Raw genomic sequence first — 20,379 nt, 5'->3', positions numbered from 1 at the left:
TTGTTTTTAGTATTGGATTATTGTTATATGCTGTCTTATTATTGCTGTTAGCCGCCCCGAGTCTCCAGAGAGGGGTGGCATACAAATCCAATAAATAAATAAATAATAAATAAATATTTTTTTTCTAACCAACCCTTTTTTAAACCAATGCAAAATTTGAAGTTTATTTATTCTACATAAAATTTTACATATGCATATAAACTATGAATGCTGAGTGATTTATTATGATGATCATTTAAAAAAAAAATCAGGAAAAAGGGGAGGACAAAACCTTTTTTTAAAAAATTCGCTGTTGGGAATCGTCTTCGTTCCGGTTCAGTTTTAAAATTCTGGTAAGCAGGGCACCACAATTTCAAGGAGTCATGAGGACTAGAAACTTTTGAATTGGCTTTTGTTGAGGTTTAAGCGGTCAGCTACACAAGAGGTAGGTAGTCTTTCGACGATGATGTAAGCTAAGAGGAAGGCTTAGCAAACTAGCTAGTGAGCTGACCTGGCCTAAGTAACCCAGATGACTTTTGTGCCTAAGGGGGGACTAAAACTCTCAATCACCTGGTGATTGGCCCAAAGTCATGCAGCTAGCTTTCATGTCTAAAATGAGACTATAACTCTCAGTCACCTGGTGATTGGCCCAAAGTCATGCAGCTAGTTTTCATACCTAAAACAAGACTAGAACTCCCAGTCACCTGGTAATTGGTCCAAAGTCATGCAGCCAGTTTTCATGCCTAAAATGTGACTAGAATTCTCAGTCACCTGGTGATCGGCCCAAAGTCATGCAGCTAGTTTTCATACCTAAAACAAAACTAGAACTCTCAGTCACCTGGTGATCGGCCCAAAGTCATGGAGCTAGCTTTCATGTCTAAAATGAGACTATAACTCTGTCACCTGGTGATTGGCCCAAAGTCATGCAGCTAGTTTTCATACCTAAAACAAGACTAGAACTCCCAGTCCCCTGGTAATTGGTCCAAAGTCATGCAGCTAGTTTTCATGCCTAAAATGTGACTAGAATTCTCAGTCACCTGGTGATCGGCCCAAAGTCATGCAGCTAGTTTTCATACCTAAAACAACACTAGAACTCCCTGTCACCTGGTGATTGGCCCAAAGTCATGCAGCCAGTTTTCATGCCTAAAATGAGACTAGAACTCTCAGTCACCTGATAATTGGTCCAAAGTTATCCAGCCAGTTTTCATCCCTAAAATGAGACTAGAACTCTCAGTCTCCTGGTGATTGGCCCAAAGTCGTCCATAATGTCTGAGGAATTCTGGGAGTTGAAGTCCACAACTCTTAAAAGTTACCAGGTAGGGATCTAAAGCATCATCATATTCCTAATCAGGGGTGGGTTTAGACCAGTTCACCCTGAACCAGTGGCGACCCGCTGGTAACGTCACAATGATGTCACAGATCCAATTTGGTTGATATCAGTCCGTGGGCGCCAACATTTTTTTAAAAAAATCAGCACTGTGCATGCGGTTGCTATCTTGTTTTGGGCCACGCGGTGTGGGGGGAATCGAACTGGTAGTGAGGTCAGTTAGAACGGACCCTTTTTCCTACTTGCTTATGATAACCGCAGAGGTCTATTAAGAAGCAGCTGTGCAGCAGCTGCCAAAAAAGCCAACACAGTTCTAGGCTGCATTAAGAGAGGGATAGAATCAAGATCACGCAAAGTATTAATACCACTTTATAAGGCCTTGGTAAGGCCACCTTTGGAATGCTGCATTCAGTTTTGGTTGCCACAATGCAAAAAGGATGTTGAGACTCTAGAAAAAGTGCAGAGAAGAGCGACAAAGATGATGAGGGGACTGGAGGCTAAAACATAGGAAGAACGGTTGCAAGAACTGGGCATGTTTAATGAAAAGAAGGACCAGGGGAGACCTGATAGCAGCCTTCCAGTATCTCAGGGGTTGCCACAAAGAAGAGGGAGTCAACCTATTCTCCAAAGCACCTGAGGGTAGAACAAGAAGCAATGGGTGGAAACTAAACAAGGAGAGAAGCAACTTAGAACTAAGGAGAAATTTCCAATTAACCTGCCTCCAGAAGTTGTGAATGCTCCAACACTGGAAGTTTTTAAGAAGATGTTGGATAACCATCTGTCTGAAGTGGTGTAGGGTTTCCTGCCTAAGCAGGGGGTTGGACTAGAAGACCTCTAAGGTCCTTTCCAGCTCTGTTGTTATAATAAGAAATTGTGTAAAATGCCAGGTTACAGGAAGCCCGAAAGCTTTTTGCAGGTCTTGTCCAAGAATTTTAACAACCGCTGATAAAGAGATCGTCAGTAAATTCGTTCAATGATTCTCTAAAGGTTTGGCAAGAATCGCAGGCGGCATTCGGGGATGGCCACCACTCAATCCACGTCAAGTCGTCCAAAGGATATTGGTATCTACGGAGAAGAAAAATTATATATTTTTAAAAAACCGAAACTGGCAGATGTTACACTGATGGAGGAAATGCAGGTGGCCGGTGGGTGTTTTCTGCGACCATCACTCCAGCTTTAGAAGCGTAGCGGAACTGTTTATAAAAAGTGTCAGCTGACAACGCTGTAAGTTAAAAGTCACTCCGCTATCCTTATTTTAATGCCTCTGAAAATTTGTTTCTCAACTTTGGCAGGTTGAAAAACCGGTGGGACTTTGGCTCTCAGAATTGAAGTCCTCCATCTTCACGCTGCTAAGGTTGAAGACCAGTCTCCACACCTTGCCAGTCTAGAATGTAAGAGGCAGGGGAACATTCAGCAAAACCATCTAAGGGCAGACATTAAACCAGGATGGTCTCAACTGAAGTTTTTAGTTGCAGGCTTCAACAACTCCATCAACGAAGAGATGAGCCGCGATTTTTTTTCTCTCTCTAACAACTTTGTATTCCAAGAAAGGAAGAGAAAAAAAACAAGGAAAATGAAATAATTATCTTGTTTTACTCAGAACAGCAAGATAAATAACATGGACATAATATTTTGAGCCTTCCTCTTTCATTATTTCTTTTCCTTCTTTCCTTTCCTCTCCTTTCCTTATCTTTCCCTTTCTTTCTTTCTTTCTTTCTTTCTTTCCTTTCCTTTCCTTTCCCTTCCTTCCCTTTCATTTCCTTTTTCCCCTTTCCATTCCTCATTCCTTTCTTCATTTTTTATTTATTTTTTATTTATTTATTTGTCCAATACACAATGAGGGTTTTAGTGGGTATATATCTATATACACATAGTAAAATACATGATGAAGGTTATAGAGGAGATACTCATAGTAAAATATATCTAAGAAAGAATAGAAAAGAAGGTATAGTAATAGAACATATCAATGAAAGAATAGAAGAAGAGATATAGGAATAGAAGAACGGTATAGGAGATATAGGACAGCAATAGGACAGGGGACGGAAGGCACTCTAGTGCACTTGTACTCGCCCCTTACTGACCTCTTAGGAATCTGGATAGGTCAACCGTAGATAATCTAAGGGTAAAGTGTTGGGGGTTTGGGGATGACACTACGGAGTCCGGTAATGAGTTCCATGCTTCGACAACTCGGTTACTGAAGTCATATTTTTTACAGTCAAGTTTGGAGCAGTTAATATTAAGTTTAAATCTGTTGTGTGCTCTTGTGTTGTTGTGGTTGAAGCTGAAGTAGTCGCCTTCTCTCTTACCCTTCTCTCTCTCTCTTTCTTTCTTTCCCTCCTTCCTTTCTCTTTCTTTTTCTCCGCTCATTTCACAGTGAACAACTCTTAAGCTCCAAGCATCGAAACGTCCCCTGTATAACTTTTTAGTACTTTCAAACCAAAAATTGTCCTTGCATAAAACCACACCGGCTTCTCACTCCTATTATTAGTTTTTGCCAGCCGGAAACTCTTTTCAGGTCCCCTATCTGTACTGATTTCCCCACTGCTTTGATTTTGTGATATACCATATGTACCCAGCTCAGGTTTGGGACTTGGCTGTTCCATTGTCACCGAAAGATGAAAAAGTTATCAATCCGGCATGCACGCACACAGCCCAAACGTTGCTTAGCAGAGGTGGTTATTAGATGTCTAACTTTGCACTTTGTCAGGGTTATCAATTCTTCCTTAAGTGTCTCTATATTCAGGTTTTCACCCCTTTATAGTAAATCAGTAGAGTGTGTTATAGCATTTAGACTTATATAGTGCTTTTACAGCCCTCTCTAAGCGGTTTAAAGAATCCACATATTGCCCCCAACAATCTAGGACCTCACTTTACCCAACTCAGAAAGATGGAAGGCTGAGTCAACCTTGAGCCGGTAGTGGGATTTGAACTGCTGAACTGCAGCTAGCAGTTAGCTGAAGGAGCCTGCAGTGCTGCACTCTAACCACTGCGTCACCCCAGCTAGGTGTACCTCCATAAGTACATGCATATTGTGGAGTCCTTGGCACTCTATGAGCTTGGTTGTTTTCTTGCAGACGTTTTGTTGCCCAACTACATAACATCACCAGTGCTGTATCTATCTATCTATCTATCTATCTATCTATCTATCTATCTATCTATCTATCTATCTATCATCTATCTATCTATCTATCTATCTATCTATCTATGTAATCTATTTTTTATATCTATCTATCATCTATCTATCATCTATCTATCTATCTATCTATCTATCTATCTAATCTATCTATCTATCTATCTATCTATCTAATCTATCTATCTATCTATCTAATCTATCTATCTATCTATCTAATCTATCTATCTATCTATCTAATCTATCTATCTATCTATCTATCTATCTAATCTATCTATCTATCTATCTATCTATCTATCTAATCTATCTATCTATCTATCTATCTATCTAATCTATCTATCTATCTATCTATCTAACTATCTAATCTATCTATCTATCTAATCTATCTACCTACCTACCTACCTACCTACCTACCTACCTATCTATCTATCTATCTATCTATCTATCTATCTATCTATCTAACCTCTATGCCACCCAATCCCAAGGGACTCAGCACCTTCTAGCACTGAATGATGTTACCTAGTTGAGTAATGAAACTTCTGCAAGAAAACAACCAAGTTTGAAGGACCTCAAGGACCCTTTTGGGGGTGAAGGATTGCCCCTCCAACAGAAGTATGGTTGGCTTACTTGGCGTTGGCCCCCTCTCCTGTCTTCAAAGCCTCTTTCCCCATGATCAGGTAATTCTCCTTTGGATTCAGCTGGATATCCGCACAGGAGCTCTTTTTAATAAAGATGATTTCTGCGTTCTTCTCAGCAAAAGTCACCCCTGCGGAAGAGTTGAAACAAATTGAAAGAAACTTTACAAATTGAACCTTCTTCCACTCCGTTTAAATCTAATTGAGGAAGACGGTTAAATAACCAAGAAGAATCTGAATTTTATGTGATTTGGAATAAAGTGTATACATGGATAGACAAAAAGAAGAATTAAAAATGCACAATAGTAGTATGGTTAGGATTTAATTTTTGTGTTTGTATTTTGCTTAGATATGAAGTTTATGGGGTTTTTTTATAATAAGGTAACGTAAAATTTCTTCTTTTCACTTAAAGTAATAGGTTGACTTAACATATTAATAATGTATTCTTTTTTCTGTATTGCAATTTGACTTCTTGAATAAGCGGGGTATTTGCAACCCCAATTTTATGTTAAATGTGTGTTTGTATGTTTGTCAATTTTAAGAAAATCAATAAAGTTGATTTTTAAAAAAATCTAATTGAGGAGACTCTCTGTAGCTCATGTTTGAACTATGGAGTCATCATTTATGAAAACCTCAAATCTCCTAGCACTTTCTAAAGGATGGTTTGTTAATATACTGGTCATTTGCGTTCTTCAAAAGAAAAAGAAAAACCAGAAAGTCCAGTGGCCTCCTGAAAAATATCACCTTTGGGACAATCTCTGCAGATTCGCATCTTGACAGGTGAATAGAATTGTAACAGGTGAATAGAATTGTCGACTACTGTAATGCTCTCTACATGGGGCTACCTTTGAAAAGTGTTCGGAAACTTCAGATCGTGCAAAATGCAGCTGCGAGAGCAGTCATGGGCTTACCTAGGTATGCCCATGTTTCGTCATCACTCCGCAGTCTGCATTGGCTGCCGATCAGTTTCCGGTCACAATTCAAAGTGTTGGTTATGACCTTTAAAGCCCTTCATGGCATTGGACCAGAATATCTCCGAGACCGCCTCCTGCCGCACGAATCCCAGCGACCGATTAGGTCCCACAGAGTGGGCCTTCTCCGGGTCCCGTCAACTAAACAATGTCGGTTGGCGGGCCCCAGGGGAAGAGCCTTCTCTGTGGCGGCACCAGCCCTCTGGAACCAACTCCCCCCGGAGATTAGGACTGCCCCTACTCTTCCTGCCTTCCGTAAACTCCTTAAAACCCACCTCTGCCGTCAGGCATGGGGGAACTGAAACATCTCCCCCTGGGCATGTTTAATTTATGCATGGTATGTCGGTGTGTGCATCTGTTAGCATATGGGGTTTTTTAAATATTTAAATATTTTTAAATTTGTCTGTTTACTTATGATTTGTTTCTACATGTTGTGAGCCGCCCCGAGTCTTCGGAGAGGGGCGGCATACAAATCTAAGTAATAAATAAATAAATAAATAAATAAATAAAAACATTATAGAAACATAGAAACATAGAAGACTGACGGCAGAAAAAGACCTCATGGTCCATCTAGTCTGCCCTTATACTATTTCCTGTATTTTATCTTACAATGGATATATGTTTATCCCAGGCATGTTTAAATTCAGTTACTGTGGATTTACCAACCACGTCTGCTGGAAGTTTGTTCCAAGGATCTACTACTCTTTCAGTAAAATAATATTTTCTCATGTTGCTTTTGATCTTTCCCCCAACTAACTTCAGATTGTGTCCCCTTGTTCTTGTGTTCACTTTCCTATTAAAAACACTTCCCTCCTGGACCTTATTTAACCCTTTCACATATTTAAATGTTTCGATCATGTCCCCCCTTTTCCTTCTGTCCTCCAGACTATACAGATTGAGTTCATGAAGTCTTTCCTGATACGTTTTATGCTTAAGACCTTCCACCATTCTTGTAGCCCGTCTTTGGACCCGTTCAATTTTGTCAATATCTTTTTGTAGGTGAGGTCTCCAGAACTGAACACAGTATTCCAAATGTGGTCTCACCAGCATTCTATATAGCGGGATCATAATCTCCCTCTTCCTGCTTGTTATACCTCTAGCTTTGCAGCCAAGCATCCAGGGAAGTGGAGATGTGGAAGGATTGTATCATTTTCAGTGGGTGCTGTTGATTTGAGGAAGCGAAATTGGCGAGCATCTTCCATCCAAGCCGCAGTGGCAGGACGCGAAAATAGCATTGCTTAAATAGCAACACTAATTTTAAATAAAGAAATGTTTAGGCTGCCCAGCGTCACAGGGCAATGGGCAGCAAAAACATTTTATTTTTTTAATTATTGGAAAAGTTTATTGTTTTTTTTTAACCCACAAAAATATACAGTACAGTATCGTTACAGATATACATGTATAATCATTCCAAAATGAAAAAAAGAAAAGAATAAAAGAAAAACGTAGACACAGTTAAAAACAAGAGAGAGATCCTTGTTCTCTCTTCACTATCTTATTCTTACTAATACAATATCTTACTATATTATATGCAGTTATTCATATCATTTCGTATATATACACTGCTCAAAAAAAATAAAGGGAACACTTAAACAACACAATATAACTCCAAGTAAATCAAACTTCTCTGAAATCAAACTGTCCCCTTAGGAAGCAACACTGATTGACAAATCAATTTCACATGCAGTTGTGCACATTCAACTTTGTACAGAACAAAGTATTCAATGAGAATATTTCATTCATTCAGATCTAGGATGTGTTATTTGAGTGTTCCCTTAATTTTTTTTGAGCAGTATATTTACGATCTTGCAATTTTGGTCTGTTATGACTTTATCATCTTAATAGAGATTCTTAATTTTAAATAATTTATATTATAATTGGTATAATTCACCTTTGTAAATTAATTTATCTCTAATTTTAATCTTTTCTATCTATCCACTCTTTATTCTCTATTAGATCTTCTATCACTAAATATTTCCCGTAAGTCACTTCTATGCGATATATTTGGTTAGTTTTATCCTATTTTTGTTTAACCAGCTATACATTTTGTCCCATATTTTAAAATAATCGGTATCTTGCTTTTCTTTTATTCTCATCATTAGTCTGTTCATTTCTGCCAGTTCCAAAATTTTATTTAAAATCTGTAGGTTCTTTCTTCCAGGATTGAATATAGCATATTCTTGCCGCTGTTATTAAATTAATAAATCAATATCTATTATCTTTGCATATTTTATAATCCACCATACCAAGTAGGAATATCTCTGGTCCTAGTTCTAAATCTGTTTGTGTAATATTTTTCTTCCAGTAGGTCCTGGCCTCTTGGCATGTCCACCACATGTGAAAATATGTCCCTAGTTCTGTTTTGCACTTCCAACATTTAGGGGAGATTCCAGGATATATTTTTGCCAGTCTGGGCGGGGGGAGGTGCCACCAATAGAATATTTTGTATAGGTTCACCTATACAACCCACAGAAATCGTCAATTTAGGGTTACAGCTCTATAATTTCTCTCATTCATCCAAATCAATTGCATGTACATTTTAATAAATATACAGAGACTTTTCAAATCAACCCAGCCGGCATTCTTACCTAGTTTATAAGGTTCCAGAAGGACTGCCTGGTATCTAACAAAGCTTCCTTCTTCCTTGGATGATTTGATAAGCACTTTGTAAACTGAAGTGGTAGAAAGCAGAAAGAAGAGTTTGTTAAATAAATACCATCGCCACTTTCATCCTTAAATATACACCTTCCGTGGTCTCTTATTCATGCACTACATCATTCTGACTCTCCTTTATATTTCCTAGGTCAATGGAGGTTGGAGAAGGCTGGGATAACATCTGGATGCAAGAGACAAAATTCAGTGCAGGGCGTAATGTCAAGTCTAAGCCTCAGAAAAAGAGAGTGTGAAATTCAACTGAGTTCATTTCGTTATTTGCTTACATCCTTTAGACAGAATCTTGCCAGATTAAAGCTATAACTTTCTAACCGAACAACATATACATGCAAGACTCTAAGTTGTGGCTCCCCTGCGCCTCTTCCTATCTTTTGGATACCTCTCTGGAATGTGCTTACTCCTGGCTGGGAAGATAGTTAGTTAGTTAGTTAGTTAGTTAGTTAGTTAGTTAGTTAGTTAGTTAGTTAGTTAGTTAGATAGATAGATAGATAGATAGATAGATAGATAGATAGATAGATGATAGGTAGACAGACAGACAGACTGACGTAGATAGATAGAGGGAATGAGAGAGAGAGAGAAATAGAGATATAGAGATGGACAGAGATGTAGAGAGATAGAGAGATAGAGATAGATAGATAGATAGATAGATAGAGAGATAGAGAGATAGAGATAGATAGATAGATAGATAGATAGATAGATAGATAGATAGATAGATAGATAGATAGATAGATGGGGGGGATATAAGAGAGAGAGGGGCAGAGACAGAGAATAGACAGAGAGATACAGAATCCTTTTTTAGCTACAGATCCCGTTATAGATAATAAAGGGTTATTTCTTCTGTTGGAGTTTCTAGATTTTTTTTTTAAAACTGTATTTTATTTTAATCCAGAAATTGCAACCGAATGCTATTCCACAATCAGGCAGTCTTCAGGATCCTCCCTGCCTGTGCCCTCTGATCTCACCCCCTAAAATCTCTCAAAAGGATCCACATTCCTTCCTGGACTTTGCTTCCTAGAAATACAATTGTGCACTAGAGTTGGAAAATGTGTTTTAAAACGGAGCCTCTATGCCCACCCTCAAACTTGTGGCCCAGTGGTTAGAGTGCAGCACTGCACGCTACTTCTGCTGCCAAACTACCGGTTGCCAGTACTTTGGCAGATCGAATCTCAGTAAGCTCAAGGTTGACTCAGCCTTCCATCCTTCCAAGGTTTGTAAAATGAGGGCCCAGATTGTTAGGGGCAATTACGCTGACTGTCTGTAAAACTGCTTAGAGAGGGCTGTCAAGCACTGTGAAGCGATATATAAGTCTAAATGCTATTGCTAAATGCTATTGCTATTGTAGCAAGAGAGAAAGTCTACACATTGCTAGGAAACATCTGCGCATCCCGTTTCCGGCGCCATGCTATGAAATCATTTTTCTCTTAGATGTGAGATTCATACCATATGCAATGTTTTCCCGACAAGCCGCTTCTCTCCGGGTATCCAAAGTTATGGATGTGTCCAGCTGGGGCTGCATATGTCCACATTCCGCTAGATTTTTGAGGAAAGATAATAATTTATTTATTTACTTATTTACTTATTTACTTATTTACTTATTTACTTATTTACTTATTTACTTATTTACTTATTTACTTATTTACTTATTTACTTATTTACTTATTTACTTATTTACTTATTTACTTATTTACTTAATTAATTAATTAATTAATTAATTAATTAATTAATTAATTAATTAATTAATTGGATTTGTATGCTGCCCCTCTCCGCAGACTTGGGGCGGCTAACAACAGTAATAAAACAGTAAATAGCAATAATCCAATACTAAAAACAGTTAAAAACCCATTATATAAAAACCAATCATATATACAGACATCCCATGCATAAAATTGTAAAGGCCTAGGGGGAAAGTGATATCTCAATTCCCCCATGCCTGGCGGCAAAGGTGGGTTTTAAGCAGCTTACAAAAAGCGAGGGTGGGGGCAATTCTAATCTATGGGGGGAGTTGGTTCCAGAGGGCAGGGGCCGCCACAGAGAAGGCTCTTCCCCTGGGTCCCGCCAAGCGACATTGTTTGGTTGACGGGACCCGGAGAAGATCCACTCTGTGGGACCTAACTGGTCGCTGGGATTCGTGCGGCAGAAGGCGGTCCCTGAGATATTCTGGTCCGGTGCCATGAAGGGCTTTATAGGTCATAACCAACACTTTGAATTGTGACCAGAAACTGATCGGCAACCAATGCAGACTGCGGAGTGTTGGTGTAACATGGGCATATTTGGGGAAGCCCATGATTGCTCTCGCAGCTGCATTCTGCACAATCTGAAGTTTCCGAACACTTTTCAAGGGTAGCCCCATGTAGAATATATTTTTCAGCAGGAAAGTTGAGGCAGAAGAGTTTTTGTGTGATTCTTGGACATGCTAACCATTGATGAGCTCCTATGGGTACGGTCAGGTACGCAGAACCGGTAGAAAAATTTTGAATTTTTTTTTCTTTTTTCCCTTCTGGGCTCTGGGTATGTTTTTCCTATTACAGTAAATGAAGTTGAATGTGTATAATTTTAGAAGAGCTGTGCGCGCGTGTGTGTACTTACAGTACACTTTCTATAGTAGATAATATATATTTTTGTGTGCCTGTGTGTAATATGTATGTACACATATGGCATATAGAGAGGGAATTAAATAGTAAATAGGGAAATTGCATCTCTTTGAGGTGAGGAGAGACCAGGCACCTTAGCCCTAACCCTTGATGTGAGTGACGTCAAGTTGCCCACCTTTAAGCCAGTCACATGACCTTTAAACTTCCCCCCTGATCACACGATCGTCAAGCCACTCCTACCTGGTCACATGGCTGGCAGACCACACCCACAAAATAAGCCACACCCACAATGTGATAGTAAAAATATTTGCAGCCCTTCACTGATAGATGCATGTGATTGGAACACTTATTTATTTATTTATTTGGATTTCTATGTCTCCCTTCTCTGTAGACTCAGGGCAGCTTACAAAAATAGGAATAAAATACAAGATACAGTGAAGGGAAACTCAATCACAAAACCAGTACTAAAATCCCAGTTATTTAGAACCAGACATTCACGTTCATTCTAACTATAATCCTACATTCATATCATCGGACTGATCAGGATGTTATTTATTTATTTATTTTGTCCAATACACAATAGTGTATTGTGCTCAACGACCCCAGGTGAGTTTTTGCAAAAGGGAATGGCACAAATCTCTGGAGGGAGTTGATGTTGCAGTATAGCATGAATGTTAGTGTAGGATTATATCATATTATATATATCTGGAGCTCTAGCATAAAAATGCTCTGCTTACCCTGATTCTATTATAGCCAGGATAGGACGGTACTAACTTGCCTAGTCTGTATTACTGGTGAATTACAACAGGGAAACGACTGACCATAAAAGGGCTCAATAAACATCTCACTGAAAACAAGTTTACATCACTCCAGACAGGACGTTATACGGTCAGAGGGGGAGATTTACATTGCCTGAAGCAAACACAGGAGGAGAGGGTGATTAAGGAGATTGGTTGTGATAAGGCAGAAGGCTTCAGAGAAATTAGGTGTGAGAAACATTTGCTCAAAGGAAAAGTTCCTAGGAAATTGGTTTGTGGGAGAGGAAGGACTCAAAGATATGTCATGTTTGAAGTTATGTTATTGGATGTTTGTGTATCACTTGACATGTACGTGTAATTATCCCCATTTTGCTCATGCTCCCAAATAAAAAGAAGTACACAACTCTATGCTGTGTCACTTCACCCAGAGAGAATATGTGTCCAAGTCTTCTTTCTAGGATTCACGTTCGTGAGTGATCCCACATGGCTGGGTTGCTCTTAGCCCCTTTGAAGACATTGTCTTCATCAGGGACTTTGACAGCATCCACAGGTGGTGGAGAAAGCGGGCAGGCTTATCCTGTTATCTCAGCGTGCCGATGCTGTCGTCACATGCCTGAGACCCTCATTGCAGGGACTTTGACAGCATCCACAAGTTGATTTCAGAGGTCCGGGGCTACCACAGAGAAGGCTCTTCGCTTAGGCACTGCCAGTTGGCATTGCTTAGCTGACAGGACCTGGAGAAGGCTGACTCTGTGGGACCTGACCGGCCGCTGGGATAAGGCAGAACTTGGTCCCATAAATAACCTTGCCTCCCCTTCAGACTTAAACCCATATTTTTTCTACAATTTTAGTACAGACAAGCCAATGCAGAATTTTCTTTATTTGGTGCACTGTTTAGAAGTGGGTATTTTTTATGATGCTTTAGATTTACCTGCAATTCTTCATACACACACACACACACACAGACTACGAAACTGTTGGAAACGAACAAACTCCTTTCCAATGAATCATGTCGTATGATGCTGTGACACACTGCTCGCTCATATCAACCTCGTGATTCTAAAGGAAGTTCTTTTCTTTAAAAAAAATTGTAACATCGAAGCAATTCTTAATATTTATTTCCTCACCTCATTTAATTCAAGTTACTTTTGACGGCTTACCTTCCATACATTTGCATTCATTGCCTTCACATAATTTAACCAGAGATTCTTCTCCATAAGCGTTATAAAAGATAGTGCACCTTTTATCTGCAGAAACAGAAACAAAAAAGTTTCATTTTTTAAATAAAAAAATAGAGAGATTGATCATGTAGGGAAGGGAAAGGAAAAGAAAGAGGGAAAGAAAAGGAAGGGCTAAACTCTCTTGAAATAAGATTCTGAGAAAGCCGAGTGCCAAATAAGAAGCAGCATTTAACTATGTAGAATAATCTATATTAAAGCCACCAGCCTAAATTCAATTCACAAGCTGGTGTGCTGAACCAACATGCTAAGCCCAAAAAGATCAGATTCTCTTTTAGTTTAGTTTAGTTTACAGTGTTCCCTCGATTTCCACGGGGGATGCGTTCCAAGACTGCCCGCGAAAGTCGAATTTCCGCGAAGTAGAGATGCGGAAGTAAATACACTATTTTTGGCTATGAACAGTATCACAAGCCTTCCCTTAACACTTTAAACCCCTAAATTTCAATTTTCCATTCCCTTAGCAACCATTTAGATTATTACACACCATGTTTATTTATTAAAGTTTATTAAAAAATATATTTATTAAAGGCAGACAAAAGTTTGGCGATGACATATGACATCATCAGGTGGGAAAAACCGTGGTATAGGGAAAAAACCCGCAAAGTATTTTTTAATTAATATTTTTGAAAAACCGTGGTATAGACATTTGGCGAAGTTCGAACCCGCGAAAATCGAGGGAACACTGTACTGTATTTAGATTTGTATGCCGCCCCTCTCCAAAGACTCGGGGTGGCTAACAACAATAAAAAAACAATGTTACAAATCTAATATTAAAAAGTAATCTAAAAACCCCAATTTAAGAGACCAATCATACCAACAAACATACCATGTATAAATTCTATAAGCCTAGGGGGAGGGAGAAAAATTTTTCAATTCCCCCATGCCTGACGACAGAGGTGGGTTTTAAGGAGCTTGCAAAAGGCAAGGAGGGTGGGGGCAACGCTGATATCTGGGGGGAGCTGGTTCCAGAGGGTCGGGGCCGCTACAGAGAAGGCTCTTCACCTGGGTCCCGCCAAATGACATTGTTTAGTCGACGGGACCCGGAGAAGGCCAACTCTGTGGGACCTAACCAGTCACTGGGATTCGTGCGGCAGAAGGCGGTCCCGGAGATATTCTGGTTTTTATGGGAAAAGTGACCAAAAATTAATTCCTTACCAGGATCGTGATAGTCGTACACCGAGAAGGTTCCTGGACTTGGCATTCCAACACGGTAAACTTCAGTTATTCGGAAACCAACACACAGGAAGTCATTTCCTGGAATCTATCAGAATAATGTAAATTCAGATTATTATTTTTTATTATTTATTAGGTTTCTATGTCACCCTATTCCTCACACTCAGGGTACGTCACAAAAGAAATAAATACATCACAAGACCAAGACTATTGGACTAATCAAGTGGGTTTGAATTACTGTATTTTTCGGAGTATAAGATGCATCATTTTCCTCCCTAAAAGCGGCTGAAAATTTGGGTGCGTCTTATACTCTGTAGCTTTTTCAAAGCTTTTTTTGTTCAGCCCTAATGAAACGCTAACGATCTTCTTGGCTCTTACTGGCTTGCAGGCTTTTTTTCCATTGCTACTTTCTCCAAAGAAAATTTTTTCCAGCCCTAAGTGATTGCAGGGTTTTTTTCACTGCTACTCACTCCAAATAAGTGGTTTTTTTCTGTCCTTAACAAGCTGCTAACTATCTTCCTGGCTCTTCATTGCTACCCTCTCCAAAGAAGGTTTTTTTTAGCCCTAATCAGGGCATAAAATAATGTGCTGAAGCTGACCAGACTAAGGATAGAAACATAGAAACATAGAAGACCGACGGCAGAAAAAGATCTCATGGTCCATCTAGTCTGCCTTTATACTATTTCCTGTATTTTTTCTTACAATGGATATATGTTTATCCCAGGCATGTTTAAATTCAGTTACTGTGGATTTACCAACCACGTCTGCTGGAAGTTTGTTCCAAGGATCTACTACTCTTTCAGTAAAATAATATTTTCTCATATTGCCTTTGATCTTTCCCCCAACTAACTTCAAATTGTGTCCCCTTGTTCTTGTGTTCACTTTCCTATTAAAAACACTTCCCTCCTGAACCTTATTTAACCCTTGAACATATTTAAATGTTTCGATCATGTCCCCCCTTTTCCTTCTGTCCTCCAGACTTTACAGATTGAGTTCATGAAGTCTTTCCAGATACGTTTTATGCTTAAGACCTTCCACCATTCTTGTAGCCCGTCTTTGGACCCGTTCAATTTTGTCAATATCTTTTTGTAGGTGAGGTCTCCAGAACTGAACACAGTACTCCAAATGTGGTCTCACCAGTGCTCTATATAAGGGGATCACAATCTCCCCCTTCCTGCTTGTTATACCTCTAGCTATGCAGCCAAGCATCCTACTTGCTTTTCCTACCGCCCGACCACACTGCTCACCCATTTTGAGACTGTCAGAAATCACTACCCCTAAATCCTTCCCTTCTGAAGGTTTTGCTAACACAGAACTGCCAATGCAATACTCAGATTGAGGATTCCTTTTCCCCAAGTGCATTATTTTACATTTGGAAACATTAAACTGCAGTTCCCATTGCTTTGGATGGATGCTAGCCAGATGAATACCTGGTAGGCAGACCTCCCCCCATTTTCCTCTCCAAAAACTAAAGTGTGTCTTGTACTCCGGTGTGTCCTATACTCCGAAAAATATGGTATGCAGCTCTAAGACACAGGATGACCCCCCCCAAAACAATCATTGATTATTTGACCAGCCTTGTGAGAAATAAAGCTACATGACAAAGCCACAGGAAACTTACCGATTCTACCTGCATGACGATGTGTCCATCGGGCGTTATCTCGTAGTTTGAAATCAGTGGGTCAACATCATTTGAAAGCTGAGAAAAGAAAGAGAAGACATTTGCTGGGTGATTCACTCGGATATATTCTCGATACATTTGCAAAAAAAACCAAACGAAAAGCCTTCAGCATGTTTCTTTTTTAAAAATAAAATAATTGGGGGTGTCAACGTTACTTACAAGAGACAAGTCTTCCTTATTCACTTCCAGTCCGTTGGGAATAGAGATGTCCAGCACTGCATGGGGAGAGGAAAATTGTCCCGTCTTCTTTCGAGGTATGTATCTAAACGGGACCAAAAAAAATTGGAAATAATAACAACTGACTCCATGGGAGACAATCTTCCTTTTCACTAATCAGCAAAAATATGTAACTATATCTATATCTATATCTAATCTATCTTTCTATCTATATCTATATATCTACATCTACCTATCTACCTATCTACCTATCTACCTATCTACCTACCTACCTACCTACCTACCTACCTATCTACCTATCTACCTATCTACCTATCTATCTATCTATCTATCTATCTATCTACCTATCTACCTATCTACCTATCTACCTATCTACCTATCTATCTCTATCTATCTATCTATCTATCTATCTATCTATCTATCTTATCTATCTATCTATCCATCTATGAGAATATAGAGAGAGGGGCGGCATACAAATCTAATATATTATTATTATTATTATTATTATTATTATTATTATTATTATTATTATTATCTATGCAAAGTAATGAATCTTCCTCCTGCTTTTTCTGACATACAACAGTCTCAAATTACTCAGACTTACTTTGCACAGGCAACCAAAACCCGGACTTCTTCGAACGACAAATAGTACTTCTTATCTGTATAAGCAAAAGGAGGTTTATTTTTCAGAAGAATTTCAGGGTTAAATTATCCGGCAGGGTACAAAATGGGTGAAAAAAGTCAAACTGCTTCCCACCCAGTCAGAGGAAATATCTGCATTCTTGCCCCCCACCCAGATCAAAAAACTGAGGGCCCTCCAGGAAGGAATTGTTTAGGGGAATATTTTTTCCAGCCAAGCAATAAAATAGAATTTAGCATATAGGGGTCATCCAAGCTATGATGGAGATTTGAGGTACCGATATTCTCTGGATTTCGTGGAGGGCCAGATCAGCATTTTAGTTCTTCTCTGTGGTCTGGCCAGGGGTGGGGGGGATAGAGATGGGATGGATGCTTCCTGCCAACCCAAAACAGTTCAGAGGGGCTCATGTGGGCCCCTCCATGCCCCATTTTGGCTGGCAGAGTGCTGCAGGAGACCAACTAGGCCAGTGATGGTGAACTCTTTTTTTCTTGGGTGGCAAAAGAGTGTGCACAAGCATTATTGCACATGCTTGAGTGACCACACCCATCATTCAATGCCTGGGGAGGGCGAAAACAGCTTTCCCCACCCCACGGAGGCCCTCTGGAGGCAGGAAATGGCCTGTTTCCCAACTTCTGGTGGGCCCAGTAGGCTCGTGTTTCACCCTCCCCAAGCTCCAAAGGCTTCTCTAGAGCCGAGGGAGGGTAAAAACGCCCTCCCCCATCCCCCTGGAAGCTCTTTGGAAGCCCAAAACACCCTCCCAGGGCCTCTGTGTGAACCAAAAATCAGTTTGCCAGGACACACATGCACGTTGGAGCTGAGCTAGGGCTCTCTCCACTCAAAATAGAATACCCTACGAGACGAGACTTTCAATCCTGGGCCTAGAAAGACTAGAACTAAGATGCCTTAAACAAGATCTAAGTATTGCCCACAAGATCATATGCTGCAATGTCCTGCCTCTCGTCGACTACTTCAGCTTCAACCACAACAACACAAGAGCACACAACAGATTTAAACTTAATATTAACCGCTCCAAACTTGACTGTAAAAAATATGACTTCAGTAACCGAGTTGTCGAAGCATGGAACTCATTACCAGACTCCATAGTGTTATCCCCAAACCCCCAACACTTTACCCTTAGATTATCCATGGTTGACCTATCCAGATTCCTAAGAGGTCAGTAAGGGGCGAGTACAAGTGCACTAGAGTACCTTCCGTCCCCTGTCCTATTGCTCTCCTATATCTCCTATACCTTTCTTCTATTCCTACATCTCTTCTTCTATTCTTTAATTGATATGTTCTATTACTATACCTTCTTTTCTATTCTTTCATAGATATATTTTACTATGAGTATCTCCTCTATAACCTTCATCATGTATTTTACTATATGTATATATATGTATACCCACTAAAACTCTCATTGTGTATTGGACAAAATAAATAAATAAATAAAATGGCTCGCATGCCAGCAGGTACGGCTTTGCGTGCCACCTGTGGCACTCATGCCATAAGTTCGCCATCACTGATCTAGGCTGAAAATGGGGCAGCACTGGTCAGTCCGTTGCTATTACCAAGCTGGCCCTGGAGGGCCAGATTTAAGCACCCCAAGGGGCAGATCTGGCCTGTGGGCTTTGAGATTGACACTCCTGCTGTAGAGGTTCAGTTAAATAAGGATTGTTTTCCATATGTACCATAAAGAGCTTTATGGACAGAAGATTTAAAGCTAGACCTTGGTGTTAAGCATTAGCGTTATTTTTATTTAGAGTATAGTTCAGGTTAAAGAAATCCCTTAACACAGGAGCCATTTCTCCTCCCCTATTTAAAGAATCTGTTAGGAAGAAAATCTGCTGAGCTTTGCCTTCATATATGTACGGAGATTTTCAACTATCCAGATTGTCCCAAAAGTGATTTTTCCCACCCAAAAATGCAACTATACTTTCTTGGTGTTTTTCTCGCCAGCCCACTTTCAAAATGTGTCGCTTCTCATCCAAGAAGCCAAAAACAGTTGGCTTCTTCAGTTCTGCTTCATTTCTAGAACTGAAGAAGCTTCTTTGATGAGAAGTGAAATGTTTTCAAACAAAGAAAAAGCAAGAATGTCAAATATCTTTGGGACTTTGTCTTAGTAGTAATGTTTAGTTGAAATTCTTTCTCTGGTTGTGGACATAACATAAACATAAAAACAAGAGAAAAATAACTGGGACATTCCTTCCAAGATACCATATTTTAATGTCCTTTGAGTAAACTTTTCTCCAGTTTAATATTTTTTTAAATAACGAATTCCTCACCATCTAGATTGACGTCAACCTTCAACTGAAAGTTACAAGTGTCTTCAGAAACACTGCTCACATAATACACACTCCTCAGCTGCAAATACCCAAATAGAAAACAAACCAAATTAATTCCGGAGAAGGGCGGCATATAAACCCAATTAATAAAATAAATACAAATAAATTCAGAGGTTTTGAACCTGCCAACCAGCTTCTAGTTACTATTATAATATCTGTAGAATAGGCAAGTCAAAGGTTCAAATTTGTGAAGATCGCCGGTCTTGGATGACAGTAGTATTCCATCTACTACTGTACCTCTCTAGCCAACTAAACGAGAAGGGTTCTGGGTTCAAAACTCAAAAGAACAAAAATATAATTGTTTTGTAGTCAAATGGATATATTTCCCATCTAGTTCTCCATTACTCTTTTTCTATTATTATTATTATTATTATTATTATTATTATTATTATTATTATTATTATTATTTTATTGATGTTCTATTATATATATTTCTTAGGGGCTAACAAACATTGTATTATCTGGGTATTTAATTTGTCTGGTAGTTGTCACACTAGTTGCAAAGTGAATCCGGCTTGGCGGGGGGCACACTGCGCCCATCATAAATATGAGTGGGTTGCCAAGCATCTGAATTTTAATCATGGGATGCGTCAAGGGTCATAAGTGTGGGGGGAAGGGAAAAGTCATAAGTAAGGTTTTTAGTGCTGTTGTAACTTTGAATGGATTTAGCCATACGCTAAATCAATACATAAATTTGAACAGTCCACTAAACTGAACTGTTGTAAGTCGAGGACTATTTGTAAATTTATTTATCTATTTATCTATTTATCTATCTATCTATCTATCTATCTATCTATCTATCTATCTATCTATCTATCTATTTGTTTTATTAATTAGATTTCTATGCCGCCCTTCTCAAGGTGTACAACATTATAAATGTAACAATATGTAAGAAATCTAAATTACTATTAAAAGGATATACAAATTACTAAAAATATATCAAAATCCCATGGACAATCATACGCATTCATCCATTTCAATCGTATGTGGTATCGGCTGGAGACAATCACATCACTCACGGCCCCCATGCCCGCCGGCAGAGGTAGTTCTTCAAAGCTTTACAA

The 20,379-nt window shown here is 39.2% G+C and overlaps 1 protein-coding gene across 2 annotated transcripts in view; it reads right to left on the bottom strand.

Moving 5' to 3' along the window:
• Nucleotides 1–135: 135 nt before the first annotated feature.
• C5 (complement C5) overlaps nt 136–20,379 on the bottom strand; it is a 63,914-nt gene continuing 43,670 nt past the window's right edge. Inside the window, exons 32-41 of one of the 2 annotated variants that reach the window (XM_070758572.1) lie at nt 19,256–19,334; nt 16,938–16,992; nt 16,316–16,418; nt 16,097–16,174; nt 14,458–14,563; nt 13,225–13,311; nt 10,156–10,245; nt 8,631–8,714; nt 5,064–5,202; nt 136–2,371 (exon numbers count right to left, since the gene is read on the bottom strand). In XM_070758572.1, coding sequence (XP_070614673.1) covers nt 2,239–2,371; nt 5,064–5,202; nt 8,631–8,714; nt 10,156–10,245; nt 13,225–13,311; nt 14,458–14,563; nt 16,097–16,174; nt 16,316–16,418; nt 16,938–16,992; nt 19,256–19,334 — 954 coding nt within the window. In that variant the 3' untranslated portion in view covers nt 136–2,238. The remainder of the gene's footprint in view (nt 2,372–5,063; nt 5,203–8,630; nt 8,715–10,155; nt 10,246–13,224; nt 13,312–14,457; nt 14,564–16,096; nt 16,175–16,315; nt 16,419–16,937; nt 16,993–19,255; nt 19,335–20,379) is intronic. The other variant, XR_011559684.1, reaches the window with a different exon arrangement.

Source organism: Erythrolamprus reginae, chromosome 8 (genome assembly GCF_031021105.1).
Source record: "Erythrolamprus reginae isolate rEryReg1 chromosome 8, rEryReg1.hap1, whole genome shotgun sequence".
In the NCBI taxonomy this organism is placed as follows: domain Eukaryota; kingdom Metazoa; phylum Chordata; class Lepidosauria; order Squamata; family Dipsadidae; genus Erythrolamprus; species Erythrolamprus reginae.
The sequence above is the reverse complement of the archived record's forward strand: the minus strand, read 5'-3'. Positions and strand labels throughout refer to the sequence as shown.